Source organism: Rhipicephalus microplus, chromosome 10 (genome assembly GCF_043290135.1).
Source record: "Rhipicephalus microplus isolate Deutch F79 chromosome 10, USDA_Rmic, whole genome shotgun sequence".
Lineage (NCBI taxonomy): Eukaryota > Metazoa > Arthropoda > Arachnida > Ixodida > Ixodidae > Rhipicephalus > Rhipicephalus microplus.
The window spans coordinates 95,435,487-95,454,663 of NC_134709.1; the positions used below are offsets into that span (position 1 = coordinate 95,435,487).

The 19,177-nt window shown below is 43.9% G+C and overlaps 1 protein-coding gene across 2 annotated transcripts in view; it reads right to left on the reverse strand.

Annotated features, from left to right (window-relative positions):
- The window catches only part of LOC119181597 (rho GTPase-activating protein 45-like), a 255,502-nt gene that overhangs the window by 74,420 nt on the left and 161,905 nt on the right, over positions 1-19,177 (reverse strand). For both annotated transcript variants that reach the window (XM_075875919.1, XM_075875918.1), the window contains 4 exons: positions 13,518-13,731; positions 9,767-10,001; positions 1,472-1,535; positions 955-1,009 (listed from right to left, as the gene is read on the reverse strand). In XM_075875919.1, the coding sequence (XP_075732034.1) occupies positions 955-1,009; positions 1,472-1,535; positions 9,767-10,001; positions 13,518-13,731 (568 nt within the window). The remainder of the gene's footprint in view (positions 1-954; positions 1,010-1,471; positions 1,536-9,766; positions 10,002-13,517; positions 13,732-19,177) is intronic.

The following is a 19,177-nucleotide window of genomic DNA, read 5'->3' on the forward strand; positions in this document are numbered from 1 at the left end:
CTCATTGTCCTTTTTATCAAAATGAGTGTGCTTTTCCAGCTCAGTGAGCAACACGAATTGCAGAAAGGTATAAAAAGTTTTTTTTTCCTTCCAAACGCATGATTGGCAATACCTTCACGAATCATATCGTATTGATAACTTTATTATATATTCTGCAATTTATCTCGTTCTAATAAAGCTCAGATATAAAGGAATGGCATATTTTGTTCAGTCCTTCGTCCCTATCACTCTCTCTCGCTCTAGTCTTTCCGGTAAAAAAAGCCATTTTCTCCGAAAAATTTAAATGCGTGGCATTACGGAAATCATTTTTCCTTCAATATATCTTGAAATACGGAGTGTCATAGGTGTTCTTAATATGCTTCATACAAAGAGTCTGTTTCAAGCTGGCGCAACTGTTGGCAACATGAACGCCACTATACGTGGATTCGCTAGAGCCATCGTATCGCCAATTTTTTTAGGATTACGTCACTTTCATGGCGTACAGAATTTTAGAAGACTGCATATGTTCGATAAACCGGAAGCAAATGCTCAACCTGAAGTGCTTGTAACAGAAGAGTAATTCGGTGCCGGTGCCACACACGGCCACGGTGTCGCTGCGATCGTGCGTTGAGGTTCGCAGCAGGGCAAACGCTATTCTAAAACTCTTATGGCGCCCGCAACGCCCGCAGCGCTTGCAAACGGTATTCTAAAACTCCCTAATATCACGATGAGTCGAGAAAGTGACGTTTAAAAAATTGCGTTAGTGGGCAACGATGAACGCACAAATATTTATAAAAGTGTAATATATGTCGAGAAACGAAAAGTATCTTCGAAGAAAATGCTCTTGAAACAGAGTGCAAAGGTTCAGGACGCATAAGGAAATACTTTAAAAAGACGAATGATTGATACCGTTAGATATACAATATGAACAAAACATTGCAACTCCTTACAACAACACAGTATCGAAGCACTCACCATAGGACCGTGTTGTCGGCGCCTGTTTGTCTGGGGACAGAAGGTTCTCGCAACTCTGTGAGTAAAATATAATTAACAAGAAAATAAGCAGGCAGTAATGCTGCACTTTCGAGAAAAAAAGGGAAACCGTGGTAAAGGTTACAACTAGGGATAAATGTTGTCCAATGAACTCTGACACGTAACAAATACTATTTCATACTATGCGTGTGACAATCTTTCGTTATATCTCGGAAAAAAAAAAACACCTACAAGAAGATCTCAGCACAGAATGAAGGCTTGCATTTGAGGTAACTTGAGGCAGCCTACAATTTAAAGTTAGCATTTCACCAATTCAAAAGGGAACGAGGAAGCGTGTTAGTTAAAATGTTTAACTAATTAATATTCGCAACGAAAAAAAAATGTGAGCACACACGACAACTACTGTTAATTCACATGCAAAACATTCCTAGAGGGCATTGTTTTTTTAAATCACGGTCCTAATTAGCTGAGACACCTAGTAATATACTCTTAGCATTACCCGTGCCTTGCCAATGGCGCTTGTGGAGCCTGTGTCCAGGTCTCCCATCAGATACTCGGACACCCTGCAAGAGGGAACAAAATTTATCGTCAAGCACTGGTGAAGAAAGAGTGGCATAATAACCAAGAATAAGTTGATCAAATTAATTAACTGAGTTCAGAGAAAGATTTATCTTTTATGACAAATAAATCTGCGGCATCGTGAAAGATAAAACGAGCTTCGCCGTCTGGGTATGACAAAGATTTCTGCCCGGTGCTAACACAATCGAACGACTGCGCTATAAACATTGAAAGCGACGGGGCAACTATACAATTCTGCTGTGTACATAAGTTAATGCTGCACGTTTGCAATATCGAGGTTGTCAAAATAAATCCACAGACTCGCAACATCCGATGTTCCTCGTAATTTTATCGTGGGTTTCACACGTAGGATCAGTGATATTACATAATAAAACGCGCTGTAGACGTCTACGCAATCGCAGTGGGTGAACGAAGATGAAGCTAAAGAGGCAACCACCTCCCCCATCACTTCAAACAGGGGCCCAAAAATTTTGCTTGCCCCCCCCCCCCTCAACCCCTGAATAAGTGCGAATGTAGTGAAGACATAATCATCGTATCAAACAGCGCAATACAACAGAGACAAGAAAGACCAAACAGAACTCTGTTGTCATTGTGCACTTCTATTATGATTAGGCACAACAAGCTCAAGTCAATAGACAGGACACAACGTGCCAGTAGAAGAATCCTCCCACCCCAAGAGAAAAAAGGAAAGCATGGCAGACATATATACTGACGGTAAATAACCAGGCGTTGGTCTTATCTTATACACTTCAAACAGAGGGGACGAGCGGAGTCTTTCGAAGCGTTGTCCCGATACAAATACAGCACGAGCAAACGGCTCGGTGTCGTGAAGTTTGTGTAAGCAGGTGCCAAAGGCGATCAAGATTAGATTAGGGCGCGTTTGAGTACCTGGAGTGTTTTTATACATGTATTACATACGCGTTCGTGGTTTAATGGTCGCACCGCTAAGCAAGAAGACGTAGAGTTCGAATCCTGGCAACGTACTCAGAGAAAGAGCATAGAAAATGTAGTGGGGTTAACCAGATTACATCCAGTTTGCGACCCTACACAAAGGGAGAGGAATAAGGAAGTGAATGAGAGAGAGAAGGAGAGCGGAAGTTAGTAACACACACATGATGCAGGGTGTCACAAGCGTTTGCTCAATGCTATTGCCTTCAAGTACAGCAGGAGGGCTGCAATGATCACACGTAGGAGGTTTTCAATGACGATTCGTTGGGTGGTTAATGTTGTTACAGTAATGAGTACATGTTTCTGCATCTTTGTTGCACCAATCCGTGTTTTTTTTTAATTACAAGCGGTATCATGCGATAGCTAGGCTACTGATATGGGATGCCTCGGCTTCTATACCTTGCCAAGCACTTTCATCTGGTGTGTTATAATGTGGCAGGTTCGCATGGCTAGACATAATTCTACTGTAATATCATGTTTTATTATTATTGTTACAGCTCTTTTGGGGAGGTTTAAAGTAAGTCATTTTATTGGGATATCGAAGCTGTCTAACTCTGCTAATGTTAATTTATCGACTGAAATTAGCTTGTAAATCATGATTGCACAATCACTAATCTGTAAATCATGAAAGCAGCAAACAAACTGCTAGAGAACTGTTGGAAGCTTTTATAAAAAAGAAAGGAACTGATTGTGTCGATGACACTATATATATATATATATATATATGTGTGTGTGTGTGTGTGACTTCGTATTCGACAGAAATACACTTTCCAGATAATATGTTGTCTTGACCATGTCGCCGCACGTCAAGTGTTGGCTGCTCACACATGCGGAGAGATGCCTTCTTTTCTTTTTTTTTTCGTGTGCACGTCCCACATTGTCAATAAACAGTGGGTAAATCGGCGTTCCACTTTCTGCTCTTTTGATCCTCCCCTTTTCAAGAGCGTGGCATTATAATGCTTCCCAATGATTCTGCTTGTTGAACAAACTATTCTGTTTTCATGTCGGTATTCGTCTTTGCATCGACAAGGCATCTAGCAGTGCTATATTCCATGTGGTCATTGTTCTATAAAACTTCAGCATCTTAGAAAGTGCGAGTTCTGTAAATAAATAAATAAACGCCACTCCATATTCTGCCTGTCATTGAGTGGCAAGCAGAATATGCGGTAGCTTGTGACGTTTCATGGCTCCAACCTGTAATATTATGAATCATGGAGGGGAGGTAACTTGATGACAAAATATATGCATGTGTAGGCAGTGTGTTGTTCGCGTTAGTGAACTCGTTTACGCTGTAATTTTTGTCATCTAGGCCACGTCAAGTGTGACGCCTGTGGGACGGCTTTATGCTGTCGCATAGTAGGGTGCACAGTACTATTAATCTACACCCACAGATCAACAAATGCGATTTGATGCTACCATGTTCAAACTCTTTCTTGCTGAGGCCGTGAACTCATTCACGGCGTAATTATTGTCAACGCGGCCTCATATAGTGCGAGTTCCACAGGATTTCTTTATAATCTCCCATAGTCGAGTACCAAGTACTCTAAGTCCTTAACCGCTTTTTCTAAACTCACAGTGCTTGAAAAGAGAGGTATTGGGCTGTAAAACAAATACCACCTTCCAATAACTACTAACACACAAACAAGGAGCAGCACGAGGAAGCACGGCTTCCGAGTAAATAGTTTAATGGCACCCTTCATTTAAGTTTGTAACGGTGTAATAGCACTTTTCATTTAGGAATCCATAAGGGTGGAATAGCACCCTTTGTTTAAAGGTGTAGGGTGTAATAACATTTTTTATTAATGGTGCAAGGGTGGATGGCTGTTGAAACACCCTTCAGAGGAAAGAGTGTACTGACATACCAAAACACTCATGGGATGGGTGTTTTGGTTTGTCAAAACACCCTTATCGTAGAAGAAAGGGTGTTGGTTATAGACACAGTAAAACACCCTTAAATGTGCGTACCGGTTCACAGTGTATAGGTCTTGAAACTGCGTCGAAAAAAAACCCCCCCGCATGGCGGGGTAATGTTGGCGCAACCTAATTTTATACAAAATCAATAAACATTAAATATGTCATGATCTCCTCTGATGTGGGCGTTATATCGATTTAACGTCAATCGTGGTTACAATGTTCACTACGCTTTCATAAGTCTCATAAATATTGTTTTTTTTAGTGCGAAAACTTTAAAGAACTCGTTTCGCGAACGTTTTGCGTCAGCGTCATCGGTTGTGAGCAAAAGACCATCACCTTGTCTGTGACCAAAAAAAAAAAACGATAAATGTGCAAAAAAAAATAAGTAATAGATATATTTGCTCACAGCGAGAATCGAACCCACGCCCACGTCAGCCAGTTGTCGAACGTGATGGTACAAGTAGTGGCAAACGTGTCCCAAACATTTGTTTGGTGTTCTGCGCAAGAAAATTGATGAATGGTATTCCGGAGGCGCTGCGTTAGAGTGCCTCGAGTGTGCAGCGGAGGCCACACGTGAGACATGAGCACCATCTGGCAGTTTCTTTTTGAAAACAAAGCACGTTCCCGTGCGCGCCCGTCTCAGAGGTGATAAGGTGTAAAACGCAAGGCGACGGGTAGATGCCACCACAATCTCGTCGTAGCAAAGCGTTGGAAACACTCCCCGTTCCGTGCAAGCGTTGCATGATAAGCACAGCGTGATGAGCGCTATGGTTCTCATATTACTTATGTATGCGTTTTATAGTAACAGATGCATATGCAGAATGTATGCATGTTGTTATGGTGCCCCAGACATGTGCAATAATTGCTTTTTAATTGACAATTGCACAAGCATGAACGTTCAATCTCGAGCAACATTGGTGGTCGCTGCGGATGGGGTTGGCTGTTTCATGTACCCGATGCCGGTAAGAGTGGACAAACAGACAAATGTACAGATAGACAGACCAAAATTTTTGCGTTGAAGGTCCCCAAGAAAGACTATCATCTTTAAAAACCACCCCCAACTTGCGGGCCTACCGCTGCAACGGAGCTGGCCTATTGCCGCCACAGCCGATTATGTTCACTCCAACCATGCTCGGGAGCAGCTCGATCGTAGCGGGCGAATGCGCTGTCACGTTTATTATATTTTTTTGTAGAATTTCTTTGCAGTTTGGAGAAAATGGTAAACGTGGCACTTTCTTTATCGTGAATAATGCACTGGGGTCTTTGAAGGTGCTCTGGAATTTGACAAATCTCATTTCTTCCCTAAAGTTGATGTTTAGAAATTTCATTAAATATTTATAGTGAACGTCTTAATTATTTACAAGGCAGGAATCTAGTGTGTAGGTTCATTATCACCAATTTGCTAATAATTTCACCCACCTGCCACCAATATTATATCCTTCAATTCACTGAAAAAAGCTATGTACGTACGTACGTATGTATGTACACTACTCAAAGGTAGGAAGAGCGAAAGAGCGTGGCCCGCTATGACTACCTCGATTGTTCCCACGCGCCCCTTTATTTTAGGGTCCTTCGGCAGACCACGGAGGTATGTCGGCGAAAGCATCATCCCATCTTTGGCTCGAAGGAAGGTGCCAAACCATTTGTAGAGGAGTCAGAGATTTTTCGTCGTAAACTCATTGTGACTCAAGCAATTTCGTGATCACGCTCCTACGTAGGCACTGCCAAAAAAGTACGTCCATACTCACGTCGCATAGCAGACAAACCACCGGCTGAAACGAGCTTATTCCGCATTATCCATCTGATCGAGTAAAGCGGAATTCGAAACACACCACACTAGGGATTGGAGTTGGTCGGGACGACCCGCGAGTGGTCGCGACTGATCGCGTAGTAGGCAGCCGCACAAACAGGACACAGAGACCGCACGAAAGCAGGCAGCCTGCATTACCATGTCACGACGAAGCTCCGGAACTGATATTCGCTTATCACCCACAGTCCCACAAAATAAAAACAAAACTCGTGAACTCACACGCGAAATTGATAAATGCGGCCAAGGAAGCACCTCGGCTCCGTGACTTCCGCCCTCCCGCTTATTTAATGAGACGATAGTGCGACACGAGGCTATTTGAAAGAGATTAGAGCGTGTATATCTATAGGGCGCCCGTCCTGATAAGCGATTGGCTGGGCTGTCATATTCCGCAACGCGAACAATGGTAGCCATAACGGACATATTAGGATCACAGTGACGTTACGCAGCTGAGCGCGATGTCGTGGGTTCGATCCCGGCTGAGGTGAGCTCGTTCTATTAAGGGCTAGCAGCTCGTCCTCCACGCCATTCGTGCGCATTGAAAATACGCCACGTCGCCGAAAATTGATACGCAGCTTGCAAACCAACCTCAAATGGAACTTTGCTGCAACCTTTTATGAAGAACTCCAGTAAACAGTTAATCATAAAAATGCCGATACGTAGGTACAGATTGAGAAAAAGACTAACAAACTAACACTTGACTTGGCAATTATATTATAGCTGAAAAATTATTCATTTAGCTTACATCTTCATTTTTTCTTTAATTTGTATAGGAACCGACCTGATAGCATTAAAGAAAATTAAAGACAAATGCAAACTAACTAGTACATGACTTGCCATTTATAACTTATTTTATTAATGATTTATTTCCCATATACCTTCACCTTTTTCAATGTTCTACGGTATAAACATTGACCTCATAGCATTAAAAAAGTGAAAAATTTAGACGCTTTAGAAAAAAAAATGAAAAAAACAACGGATGTGTAGTTGGTGGATTCCTGACACAGTAACTTCGATCTCCATTCTCCTTTTTTGATAATCCAAACCTAGTAACGCGAGATTAATAAAGAAATAAGAGATCTTAAGCGACTATGTTGTGTCAATAGCTGCAGTGTTTTCTTGCGTTAATCTCTTTTAATCTCCATAATGTTTTGTTCTTTTGTGTCTCAGGGATCAATAAAAGAGGGGAGGACGTTGTGCAGCGCACAACTCCAGATTATAGGAGGTGCTTAGCTTAGTGAGCGATTAATTGATTATTTGATGATTCGTTAGTCAATTTCATCATCCTTTATGTGTGTATCTTTAACACGAAAGTATTTTATGCTGGAGTCCACCACGACTCTGCTCACACATTTCCGTCACGGATATGACGTTGTAAAACATACTAACAGATTGCAAATAAACAAAACTCACAGCCTTGCTGCAAAGGCGAAGCAATGAACGCGATAGCAACAAATTGGAAGGTCACGCGAAGAATGGCAAGCAGATCGAAACATGCCCCGCAATTCTTAAGCACAAATGACGCACGAAACGTACTCACAGGTACAAATGAATGCGAATAAGCCTATCAGTTGTTCGCTGTGCCTGAAAAGCGCCCTCTTTTCGCAAACGAAGACTGTGCAAAGAGTGCATTGACCACTGTGTGTCCGGTAACTACAACAGACTCCTCCGGTTAAAGCCCAAGGCGTACCATTGTCCCCACAGCGAGATAAGCGAGCGCACGCGAGACCATCCCCTCTCCGCGGGGCAAAGTACGTGTGAGAAATGAGAGCGCGTGCCACCGCGTCGTGATGATCTGCCGACGCGCGCTCATTGCGCCATCTCACTGCTAATGCTGAAAACATGATAGTTGTTCCCTCTAGATGCCAATTGCCAGAGGTAAGTGGTACATATAAATAGCTTGCCGTTTGAACGTTGAAGGAGGTGCTCTTTCGTGGCTCAGTGGCTAACGCCTCGCACTCACAATTCAGTAATCGGAGGATTGATACCGCACACCGGAGCCTTTTTCTGGATTATTTGTTTCTTGCGTTTTCATATATATAAATACGTATCCATTTACGGTGAATGACGGCGACGCCAACGCCGGTGGCAAAATCCAGCCAATAGCGTCCGTTTGAACAACAACCAAAAATGTTGTCGCCGGGCGTCAAATGTACTACCTCTCTCTGCAGCGCGAAACCACGAGGCCACCAAGCATAGTGAAGCTTGCTAACGGCAAGCTATTTTTATTCACCCATACCATTTGGTGGTCTTCATAGTCCCGCAACTTGGCGTGAAGAACTCGTGCTGGAAGTGCTCCAAAGGTTGTTGCCTCTCGCGTTTCGACATCAGGAAGTATGATCTCTCCTGCGCGGGCGCTAAAAGAGTATTAACACAAAAATGCTCAGTGCGTTTTTTGGTCACCCTATTTACTTGGCGTGAACCAAAATTAGCATGAGAGGGTAAGATGGTTTGATGAATATCACGCACCGATTAAGAAAAGAATAATGTAACAATCCCGTCGTGTACATCGTCAAACACTTCCCACCAGACAGTGCCACATACCCAAGGGCGGGTATGTGCCGCTGGTATGCGGGTATGTGCCGCTGGTATGTGGGTATGTGCCACAGGTGATTGACACTTAGTATATACCCAGGAACGACGAAAACACACATGGGAGATTTTAATGCACGAGCGTTAAGAAATACCTAACATCGGTAGCGTCAACCCGACGAATGCGAAGAATAAATGTTAGGGTCCCAGCTGGAATCAAATTTAGGCATTCTGCGTGGCAATGAAGCATTTTACCCCAAAGCTATATACGCCAGGTCTTCTCGGAACTACTTTTCAAATAGACGCTTATCTTCATGAGATGTCAATAGTGGTTGCAGTGCTGCCTACCCAATTTTATAAACATTACATATGTACTCTTTTGATACAGCTGTACGTCAGGTTAACGTCAATTGTGGTTAATTGTCATGCGCTAAAGTTGATTTATGTAGCAGTGTTTAGGGCCAGCATCTTCGCGAGCATCAGCACTTCATGTCAGCTTCTGGCGTTGCTAATACGCATGCTCCAGTTGGCATCGTTGCGTAAGTGCAAACAACTAGTTATATAAACATCTGCAACTCTTGAACAAATATGTGCGTGCAACATCTGTACGTATATTTAGCGCCAATTCATGACGTGTTGCTCAAAAAAAAATTGCAACACGTTATCTTCCCTCCGCATGCTTCCCATAACGTCCATTCTCAGGTACGTGGGATCTGCCGAATTTTTTTGCATGTTTTTCTTCGTGAGGAAACAGCCTGTCGCAAGTGTCTACATGAGTGTTGACCACTATACTATCTGTGTCAAATGAAACCTGCACAGCAGCAAGCTTACGTGATGGTATAGCACGCACCATCCACTTATCACTATGGGCAAGAGCCACCGAACAGGATGCGCGCTTGTAAATGATGATGACTGTATACGAAGCGCATTATATCACCGTAAAGGCTTGCCGCTGTTCGGGTTTCATTTGATGTTGATAGTATGTGTGGCCCCCACTCGTCGTCTCGTGCTTACCTGCTGCTGAACGCGAGAGCCAGGTGGTCTACAGCCTCGAAGCATGCTTGCGATGAGGACGACCCTCCGGGCCCGTAGTCGTGTCCCTTGACGCGCTGTATGAGCGCCGAGGCAGCCACCAGCAGCTCGGCCGACTGGATGGGCGGGTACTTCTCTAGGATGGAGCGGAGGATGCGCAGAACCTGGCCCAGCCGCTCGTGCGCGGCCACCAGCCGCGTCTCACGTCGCTGCTTTTCTGCCATGGGAAACGGATGCTCAGTCAACCACTGGATATGTAAGCTCGTTGAATGCAAGCCAAAAGTTTCCAGGCCGCCATGACAAGGAATTATCTTTCCTTAACGCAGCTTCATCATATCGCACTCGCCATGATAGCGTCAGCATTCACAGGGTAGAAATTGATGTATTTACCAGATGTCGCACCTTGGTATTCATATTACATATTGTTGTTTTCTAAATGACTGAATTACTGTACCATCAAGTTTTATTCATTTATTTATTTAGTTATTTGGTTCTTGGAGGGTCATTACTGTCGACAAATACGGTATTCGGATCAGTAGTACGAATGGTTTTTCTTGATAGTCAAAAAGATTCTTTACTGTCATGATATGAGCGTGATGCGAGAGATTGTTGTGATTCGTGATGGCATATATTCTTGCGCGTTTCGAAATAAACGTGGTTTGAACTTAGAGCTTGTGCTGTCTATGTCTCTTTTGTATCCGTGTCTTATGCATAACCCACTCGAACTTACGCAGCTTTACAAACTTGCCAAGCACTTATCAGAGGTCTCAAAAACAGCTGGTCGTGCAAGACTTTCACGAGTTTCTTGAATACGCATCGCTACCTCAGCAGGCTGCTGGAAGCTTCGCCAGGTTAAGAATTACGAATTGGGTGAACAGACATTTTCCTTGATGAACAAGGTAGCTTTACGATCAGCGACGATTACTCTAGATCGCTGATTTTTTTAATACGCTGAAGGCGCGCCTGCCCCAGGCACGACCACAGCTAGTGTGTAATGACTCCTGCAGTGGCATACATATCGTAACACAAACGGTTTTGACGCAATCTTTACCTAATGACATCTATCTTCCGGAACTTGGTCGACGGATAATTTCAGGTGTTAACGTTCCCACACCGTTGTATCGTTACAATATTGCAAATAAAGCAATCCAAAGCAAATATTGCAAACAAAGAATATTGCAAGGTAACAGTATACAAACTTGTTTGTAGGCAAATTTGATGACAACACTACTTATACAGCCCATCTAGCCTAAGCGCGCAGCCAGATTTTTTTTCTTGATGGGGGGGGGGGGGGGGGGGCATAACTTTGACTTCGGGAGGGGCACCTTCTTAAAATGAACCATTTTTTACTCTTTATGCCATGGCGAGCAAAAAGTTTGGGGGGTGGGGCACGTGCCCGGTGTGCCACCCCCTGGCTACGCCCCTGGTGTAGCCAACAGTATGGCCAATATACTTTTTTCAAGCAATCCCTGCTGCTGGAGGTCGAGTGCCTGATACCTGTTCTTTGGTACAGAAATTGCACTGTATTTGTTTAATGCTAACGCCTCTGCACAGCCACGTATCTAAAGAAATAAAACAAAATAAGTTAGGTGACCGTAAAGCTTAGTCTTCAGGAGTTTAACGCGATAGCGATATCTTGTTCCTAGTGCGTACTTCAAGCACTTTGTGCACGAGACCTTTTCGAACGTTCTATGCACCCACCACGTGGCCTTAAGAAAGTAGGCGCAGTAGCATGTGTGCCTTTTGTTGTGGATGAACGACTCTATACCACGAAGCCATCGTTATAATCAGATGTCCTGACACCCGCTGGCAATGGGCGCCTGTACCACGCATTATTACTGCCATATATCATGTATATAGGGCGTGTGCGTTTTGTAAAGCATGAAAGCTAGTTTCACTGCATTTCCAAGCAGAGGAAGTTCTTTTCACTGTATTCACAACCAGACACGTGGCCATGTGGTGCAATGGCCGCTTGCCACGCAAACAACATGGGTCTGATTTCCGCATGGACCCAAAGGACCCTTGTTCATCCCCCCCCCCCCTCATCTGACCCATGGTTGTTTTTTTCATTCATTGTATTTGGATTGTTCTTGATTTTTTCCGGTCACAATCAACAGTTCTGACGCCCGAATTTTTTTGCGAAACGAGCTCTTTCACGCAATCTCGTTAAAAAAAAGGAAAACGCATGAACTTCATACTGGCAGATAGTAGGTACAAGACAAAGAGCACGAAGGTCGTCGAAAAAAAATTCCCCAACAATTAAGATACCAGCTAATGCGACTTGTGAGTGAAGCTTCATGTTGGGGCAACGTCAACCATGTTTGGAGATTTGGCTATCCACAGTTGAGGCAATGTTCCTCACATATTGCGACAGGAACTGCCAGCGCTCGAATGCTACCCACACCACACTCTGCACTACAGGTGTAGTGAAACATGCGGACCTCGTTACGACTAGCAATGCCAGCTGCAGTGCACGTGCCAGCCCTGCATGAGTGAGCATAAAGGTCTGGCGTGTTTTCGCAAGAAATAGCTGTAAACGAAGGGCAGCTATAGGCACCCGGCAGTGAACCAGAGGGCGCGACGAAGCTCTTTGGGCCACCTCAACATTGTTACTACCGACCGCCAGGGTTACTAAGAAAATCGAACGCTCGCTGAACACAGTGGCACGCTGAAGTGTCAATGCCCTTTTTGGCACGTTTTCAAAGAACACTTCCTGGGTGCTTACATAATCAACCGTGACCCCTTTGCTCACAACTAAAAAATAAAATGATATGCACGTGCAAGTTTGGTTTTGCTGCGTCTACTCGCTAGGCTGTGTGTTCTGGCGCTACCATCATATCACGTAAACTGCATTGCCGGGTGCCTATAGGTAATCACAGCAGAGCCAAGTCGGCTGCACTGTACTGGGGAAAAAAAAGATGGGAGTGAAAGGTGTGAATTTAGATAGTGTGTTGGTGGCGGTGATGAAGGTGACATAATTGGATTATCATGATTCTCATAGCAGCAATTTGATAGTAAGTGAAGAAGGGGTGGAGCTAATGAGAGTGGGGTGATTCTGAAATGATGACAATGATGGTCAAAGTGATACTAAAGTTGGTTGAAACGGACAGTTTGAAAATTACGCGATCACTTCGTAGTGTGAAAAAGAGAAAGAGGCAGACAGGGATGCGCAGTAACGGCGACGGTGATAACTATGACTCAGATCAGGGTGATAGTATACAGGCGGAGATATGATGATTGGTGATAACACTGAAGGACGCTCGACCAACGTCAACTTGTACTAAGGTTTCGACATTCATGTCGGATCGTTCGTCCCATTGTTAGCACTCGCTGTGAACGAGAATCCTGTGTCACAACCGAAAGGTTAGTAAATATCCTTCACCATGGCAAGGTGCCCTTTAGTATTATCACCGATCTTTCATACCGACCAGACGAGATTTCGTCACACCCCGGAATTACGTGAAGGTGATAAGTACAACAAAGGTGTCGCTAGTGGTAGCAAGGGCGATTACCTCGCATTTATTTCAAGCAGGCCTGTAGCCAGGAATTTTTTTCGGAGGGAGAAGACGACACTTTTTTAAGATTTTGAAAAACATTTTTCAAATTTTTTCTTGGTGAAACACTCCCTCCATACGTATTTCGGTAGGAGAAGGGGGGGAGACAACCGTTAGGGCCCCTCCTGGCTACGGACCTGATTTCCAGTGACGTCATCAAGACACCATACGATCCTCACCATGTGCCTCCGGGGCGAAGGTCTTCCTGAGCCTCCCCAGGGCCTCCTTGAAGGCTCGCACGTCGTGGGTGAGCACGAGAATGTCCTCTCGCTGGACCATGGCTCCCGTCGAGGCCGAAGACGCTCCCGCCGCTCCCTGACGGCCATCTTCTCGGCCTCCGCTGCTGTCGTTACTGCTGGCACTGCTCACGCTGCTTGCCAAGCTGGTTGCTGACTGCATACCCATATGACACGCCACAAAGCCACTTCAGTGGCAATTGCAAAATAGTGCATCACGAGTTCGGCCAAGCAGTTTGACAAAATAGATTGACCAAACTAGAAGCGAAACTTAGGCCAGTCGGTAGTTCAACATTGTGTCCTTAGTCCTCGTCTGTTTTACAGCGCTTTTTTTCCTTCAAAATGTGAATTTACTGAGTCATTGATTCATTAAGTACTGGATTAGTAAAAGAAGAAAAATCGCAATCAGCAGCGGCGCTGGCGTCAACGCCACATCGTGCAAAATATGATAGCGATGATGTCCCATGACTCCAAAACTTTAGATGCCAGTTATGATGTCATTGTGAGGGCATTCTGACGTTACATAATATGACGTCACATGATGACGGCATCACACGGTATAGTCGCTTGGTAAATCGTGGGCATTTTCTCAGAGGCACTACTTTAAAACAAAGTCCAGAGAACTCTAAGTGGGGAGGAAAAAGGTAAAGAGCAATCGACTGAGAAGGAGAAGAGGGCTTTGGCTTTCGAGCTGCCTTCAGTGAATGCATAGGGAAAGCTTAGCTTTTGACTTATATGACGTACTCACCGGCTCATTTTTTTAAATGATTCAATTTAACGTCACAAAGCAACAATGTGGACAGTGACAGACGCCGTAGTGGGAAAGGGGTGGTTATTTATACATATTTATTGACGTCGCTAAGACACAACAAGCCGTAATTTTTTTGTAATTGCACACCCCTGTTTCCAAATATTTATTATACTTTGTAGAAAGACAGTGTTTCAACAGCTATGCAATCGCTTTCTATTTAAGATAACGCCCTGTCTCCAGATAGCATTTATTTGTGTTGATTGCTCGCAGTATTACTTCTTGCTGCTATAATAATGGGAAGTAGCTATAACAGTTTTTTACATTGCGCCGTGCATATTCTGTATGCTACATGCAAGTTCGTTTGTATAAGTACGGTAACATAAACACATGACATGCTTTGGCCGCAAATAACACGAAGAAAAGTAAAGGAACACAGGACAAGCACAAGCATGTTATTAAGCAAGTACTAACTAGGCCAACAATCAGTATTGTTACAACATAAACAAACTTGAACTTTCTCACAGCGCAATCTCCTGCTCTTGTTTTGGTTCACTTCACTTCTTCTTGTACCTAAAACATTTTTATTTTGTAATGTCGTTACGGTGTGCGAAAATGTTTATTTTACCTTGTATTCTTCTATTCTGCCCGCCCTGCTATGAAGACTTCAATATAAATAAATACGAAACAGCACTCTGTTGCATTTCTTTCCTACATATGCACGACCGTATCTGCCACGAGTCGAGCATGCTACCTCGCGCAGACTTGCGAGCTAAATGACACACACAGGCGAGCCACCGAAACTAATGCTGTGACGTCAGAGGACAGAATGTAGTCGGCAGACTCCGCTAAATAGAACAGTTCTAACAAGCCATGCAAGAAGCGATCGAGTAGCCATAGTTGACCCATCGTTACCGCCTCGGTCGGGCTGCATGAACCTACCAGTTTCAATGAAGTGATGGGTTATCTTAACGCGCTTTAACGGGCGTAGTAGCGTTCATCTTGTCACACAAAGGCTGTCTGACTCAAAGAAGCAGCAGGCGAATTTCTTAATGACTATTCTTTATATATATATATATATATATATATATATATATATAGTCTATTTCTTTCTCTCTCTCTCTATTGCTCAACGGTTCTCTCTTTCTCTTTTTCGTTTTTTTTTTACAATATCTGCTGTCGAAACTGTCTTGTGCACAACAATGCTTTATCGCAAGATGATTCGACTATCTTCTTTTTTACACTTATGTCAGCAGTTGAATTTAAACGTTGTGTATCTCGCTGTGACTTCTCTCATGCGTGCGCTTCTATCGTGTACATCGTCATTGTCTACAGCACGTCGTCGTGGTTCGTGTGCAGGTGGCACGCGGTCTCTAAGTAGAGCGAAAGGCAGCAGAGCGTCGGCAGGACAGCAAGCTTGATAGCGTGGTTGAACACTTCAGGAGTGCCTGTCGGGGTCTTCTTGTTTCCACGCGCCAGCTTCTGTCGCGTGATATGTACGCTTAAGTACCGTAGCTCGCTCACGTTCTGTTTTTGCCCCGGAAAGAAAGCAGAGGCACTTGTCAAGCTGTTGTCCGGCTGACGCAGGGACAAAATAAAACTCACAGCGTAGATTATGCATTCACCAGTAGGATTCAAAAGTGGAAAAGCATTGTTTTGTTATTTATTTATTTATTTTATGTCAACTGTACTGATCCTACCCCGCCGTCCTCCGAAAGCATTCTGCACCCAACGCGAATTTCACGCTGGCTCGCCAATCGGCCCACCTTTAGCTAAGCGACCACGTCACATCATGATGTCATTGTGCCACATCAATGTTACGTCACAAATTTGGACGACCTGTGCCGTCATGATAGTCAACTAATCTTTTTTTTTCTGCATCACTCGTGTTGACGCCCTAAACGCCTGTAAAGACTCTTCTATTTATTTTTTATTTAATCATTTATTGATTTCAGTCACGCTATCAATCTCAACGGGGATTCTTGCAGGTAGTTCACACATATAATAGAGATATAGAAAAGTGTACAGTTCGTAAATAACAATTTGGAGTAATTACAAACAAGGTGCACGTAACAGCATTGAACAAACACACTTGGCAAGTACAAAGAATGCATTCATACAGGAGTTGCAAAGGACGCGTCATTAAAAAAAGATAATTGTGATAAAAGAAGTGTAATACTTAGAATGCACATGAAATTTGCGAGTAGGTCTTGACAGGTTGTAGTTAATGCCATTACACAAGGCAAAGCGGCAAGCTTAGTAAACAGTACATGTCTGGGAAACATGTACATGGTCACACTCGATGAGGTGCCTTCGTCTATTGCATCGTTTGTGCATGTGTCTGCGCTACACAGGGCCGCAAGCCTTATGACTGGAGTACACGATTATGTATTTGAATTACTTTTATTGCAGACGGTCGCAAAACTTTTCGAACCTTCCAGAACTACTTCCCCTAAAGCCCTTTTCGGCGCAATTCGCACAAGGACAACAAGGACTCCAGCGATGCGGTGACATTTCTTCCAGGTGAAGCGTCGGTTTCTGCGACGGCCGATGATTTATCAGCAGGCATCTGTGTGTTTTGAAGCGGATTAGATTATCATACGATTCAATAGTACTGGTACGGTATCAATTGAATAACCGATATGAGTGAATAACTTGAAAGAGTGTGTCTTTACGAAAAGGCTGCTTAGGGCCCCTTAGCGTGTGTTAAGACAAGGTGACGATGAAAACTGAAAACCATTTCGTATGCACTGTCTTCACTATTACTTCTTCGGCATCATTTCGAATTACTTGTAATCGCTCAAGATTAGTTGAAGATATTTTTTGCACAGAATTGGCAGAACTGAACCTCCCGAATGCAAATGTGGACTTATAGATGAAGACGTATGTCACCTTCTCATAGACTGTCCACACCATGACACGGCGTCTCAAATCGGAACTGTTGACATTACACCGCAAACCTTTTAGCATGAAGAAACTTCTGGGTCCATGGCCAGCTCGAGTTTTACAGACGCCCGCTTTAAAAGCGCTAACACGTTTCTTACAAGACAGCGGAACTGCTGACAAGTACTAAGAAATAACGTTCTTTCATTTGCATAACACATGTACTTATTATGTGCAGTATCATATGACACCCATCATATGTGTGTTCTGAAGTGAATGACGTGTCGCCTGCTTTGTACACACGAGCAAATACATCTTCATAAGAAGCAGGCGTGTGCTCTGCTGTTTTTGTGCTAGTTTGATCGAATATTAAGGAGGGACATTATCAGAGACTTCATTCGTTGACTTTGGAACATTTCCTTATCATTGTGAATTGTGATATATACTTATGTATTTTTGCATATGTGTGCTTGAGTGTTCTATCTTCCATGCACCTTTTCGTATGTTTTCTTTTAAGATACATGTCCAACTTTCACTCAAGAGCTAAAGAGTAGCCGGCGCCATACTTGTGCACCAACATCTCCTTATATATCAAATCAAATCAAATCAAATCTTCATTTTCCTTTTCCATAAAAGAATGGAGCGGCCGCAAAAAGCTACTGTGAGAAGTAGCTTGACGAGGCGGACGCCTCTGAATTGACAGCTTTGGAAAACACACCACAGAATCACAGAGTCTTCAGTGGCACAAAATAAACAGAAATAGCAGTACTGTACGCAGAGATGATCGCGAATGACCCACGAAAATACCAAAAAATCAAGACCACCAAGAAACACTGATACCTACAATCAAAACGTCCTCTCAGATGAGACAGTTCATGGTCAAATTCATTTCAAAAGTGTACATCAACACAAATATAAACAATATACATATTACACACAATTAGAAATAACATAATCAGGTGGCAGAAAATACGCTTAGTAAACGGTTGTTTGGTGGGCAACATATATCAAATTTCAGAAATAACACAGTGAGGCGTCAAAAATACGCTTTGCAAGCAGTTATTTGGCAGGCGATATATATTGTGAGAGGGCGACATGCATCGTAACAATGATGTTACGGGGAATAAAGTATACACAATGAATATACTGGCGAGCAAATGCGTACAACGCTGCTGCAGTCCGAGCACGTTCCCCACAGCACTTCGTCGTCGTCATCATCAGGCATGTACTTAGCCTGTGACATTACCCGCTGGCGGCAGAAGCACCGTCCCGGTGCGATCAATTCTCGGGGCGTGAGTAGTATGCTTTAAGCCGTGAGAAGTGCACTATATCGGTCGGGACTGAAGCTGGTACTGATGTGGTATGGAGTGGAGCTATCTCATAGGTCACGCTAGTGACCTTGCGTATGACGCGGTAGGGGCCAACGTAACGGGACATCAGTTTTTCGCAGAGACCAACACGACGCGATGGTAACCACAGCAAGACGAGCGACCCCATCGAGTACTGTACGTCGCGGTGCGGGCGATCGTAAGCACTATTTTGGTTAAGCTGCGAGACATATAACCGATCCCGGGCGACTTGGCGGGCGATGTCAGCTCGGGCCAGGGCATCACGAGCATAAGCAGTCGATGAGGGGGCGTCAGATTGGAGCATGGTGTCCATGGGCAAAGGCGGGTCATAACCAAACAGTAGGTAAAAAAGTGAAAATCCAGCTGTATCGTGATGTGAACTGTTGTATGCGAAGGTAACAAAAGGTAAGTGAATGTCCCAATCTTTGTGATCCTTGGAGATGTACATCGCTAACATATTCGTCTGGATACGGTTGAGGCATTCCGTGAGGCCGTTGGTTTATGGGTGGTACGCTGTAGTGAACTTGTGGTGGGTAGAGCAGGATCGCAGGAGCTCATCGACTACTTTAGATAGAAAACAGCGGCCGCGGTCGGTGATCAACTGACGAGGAGCACCATGACGC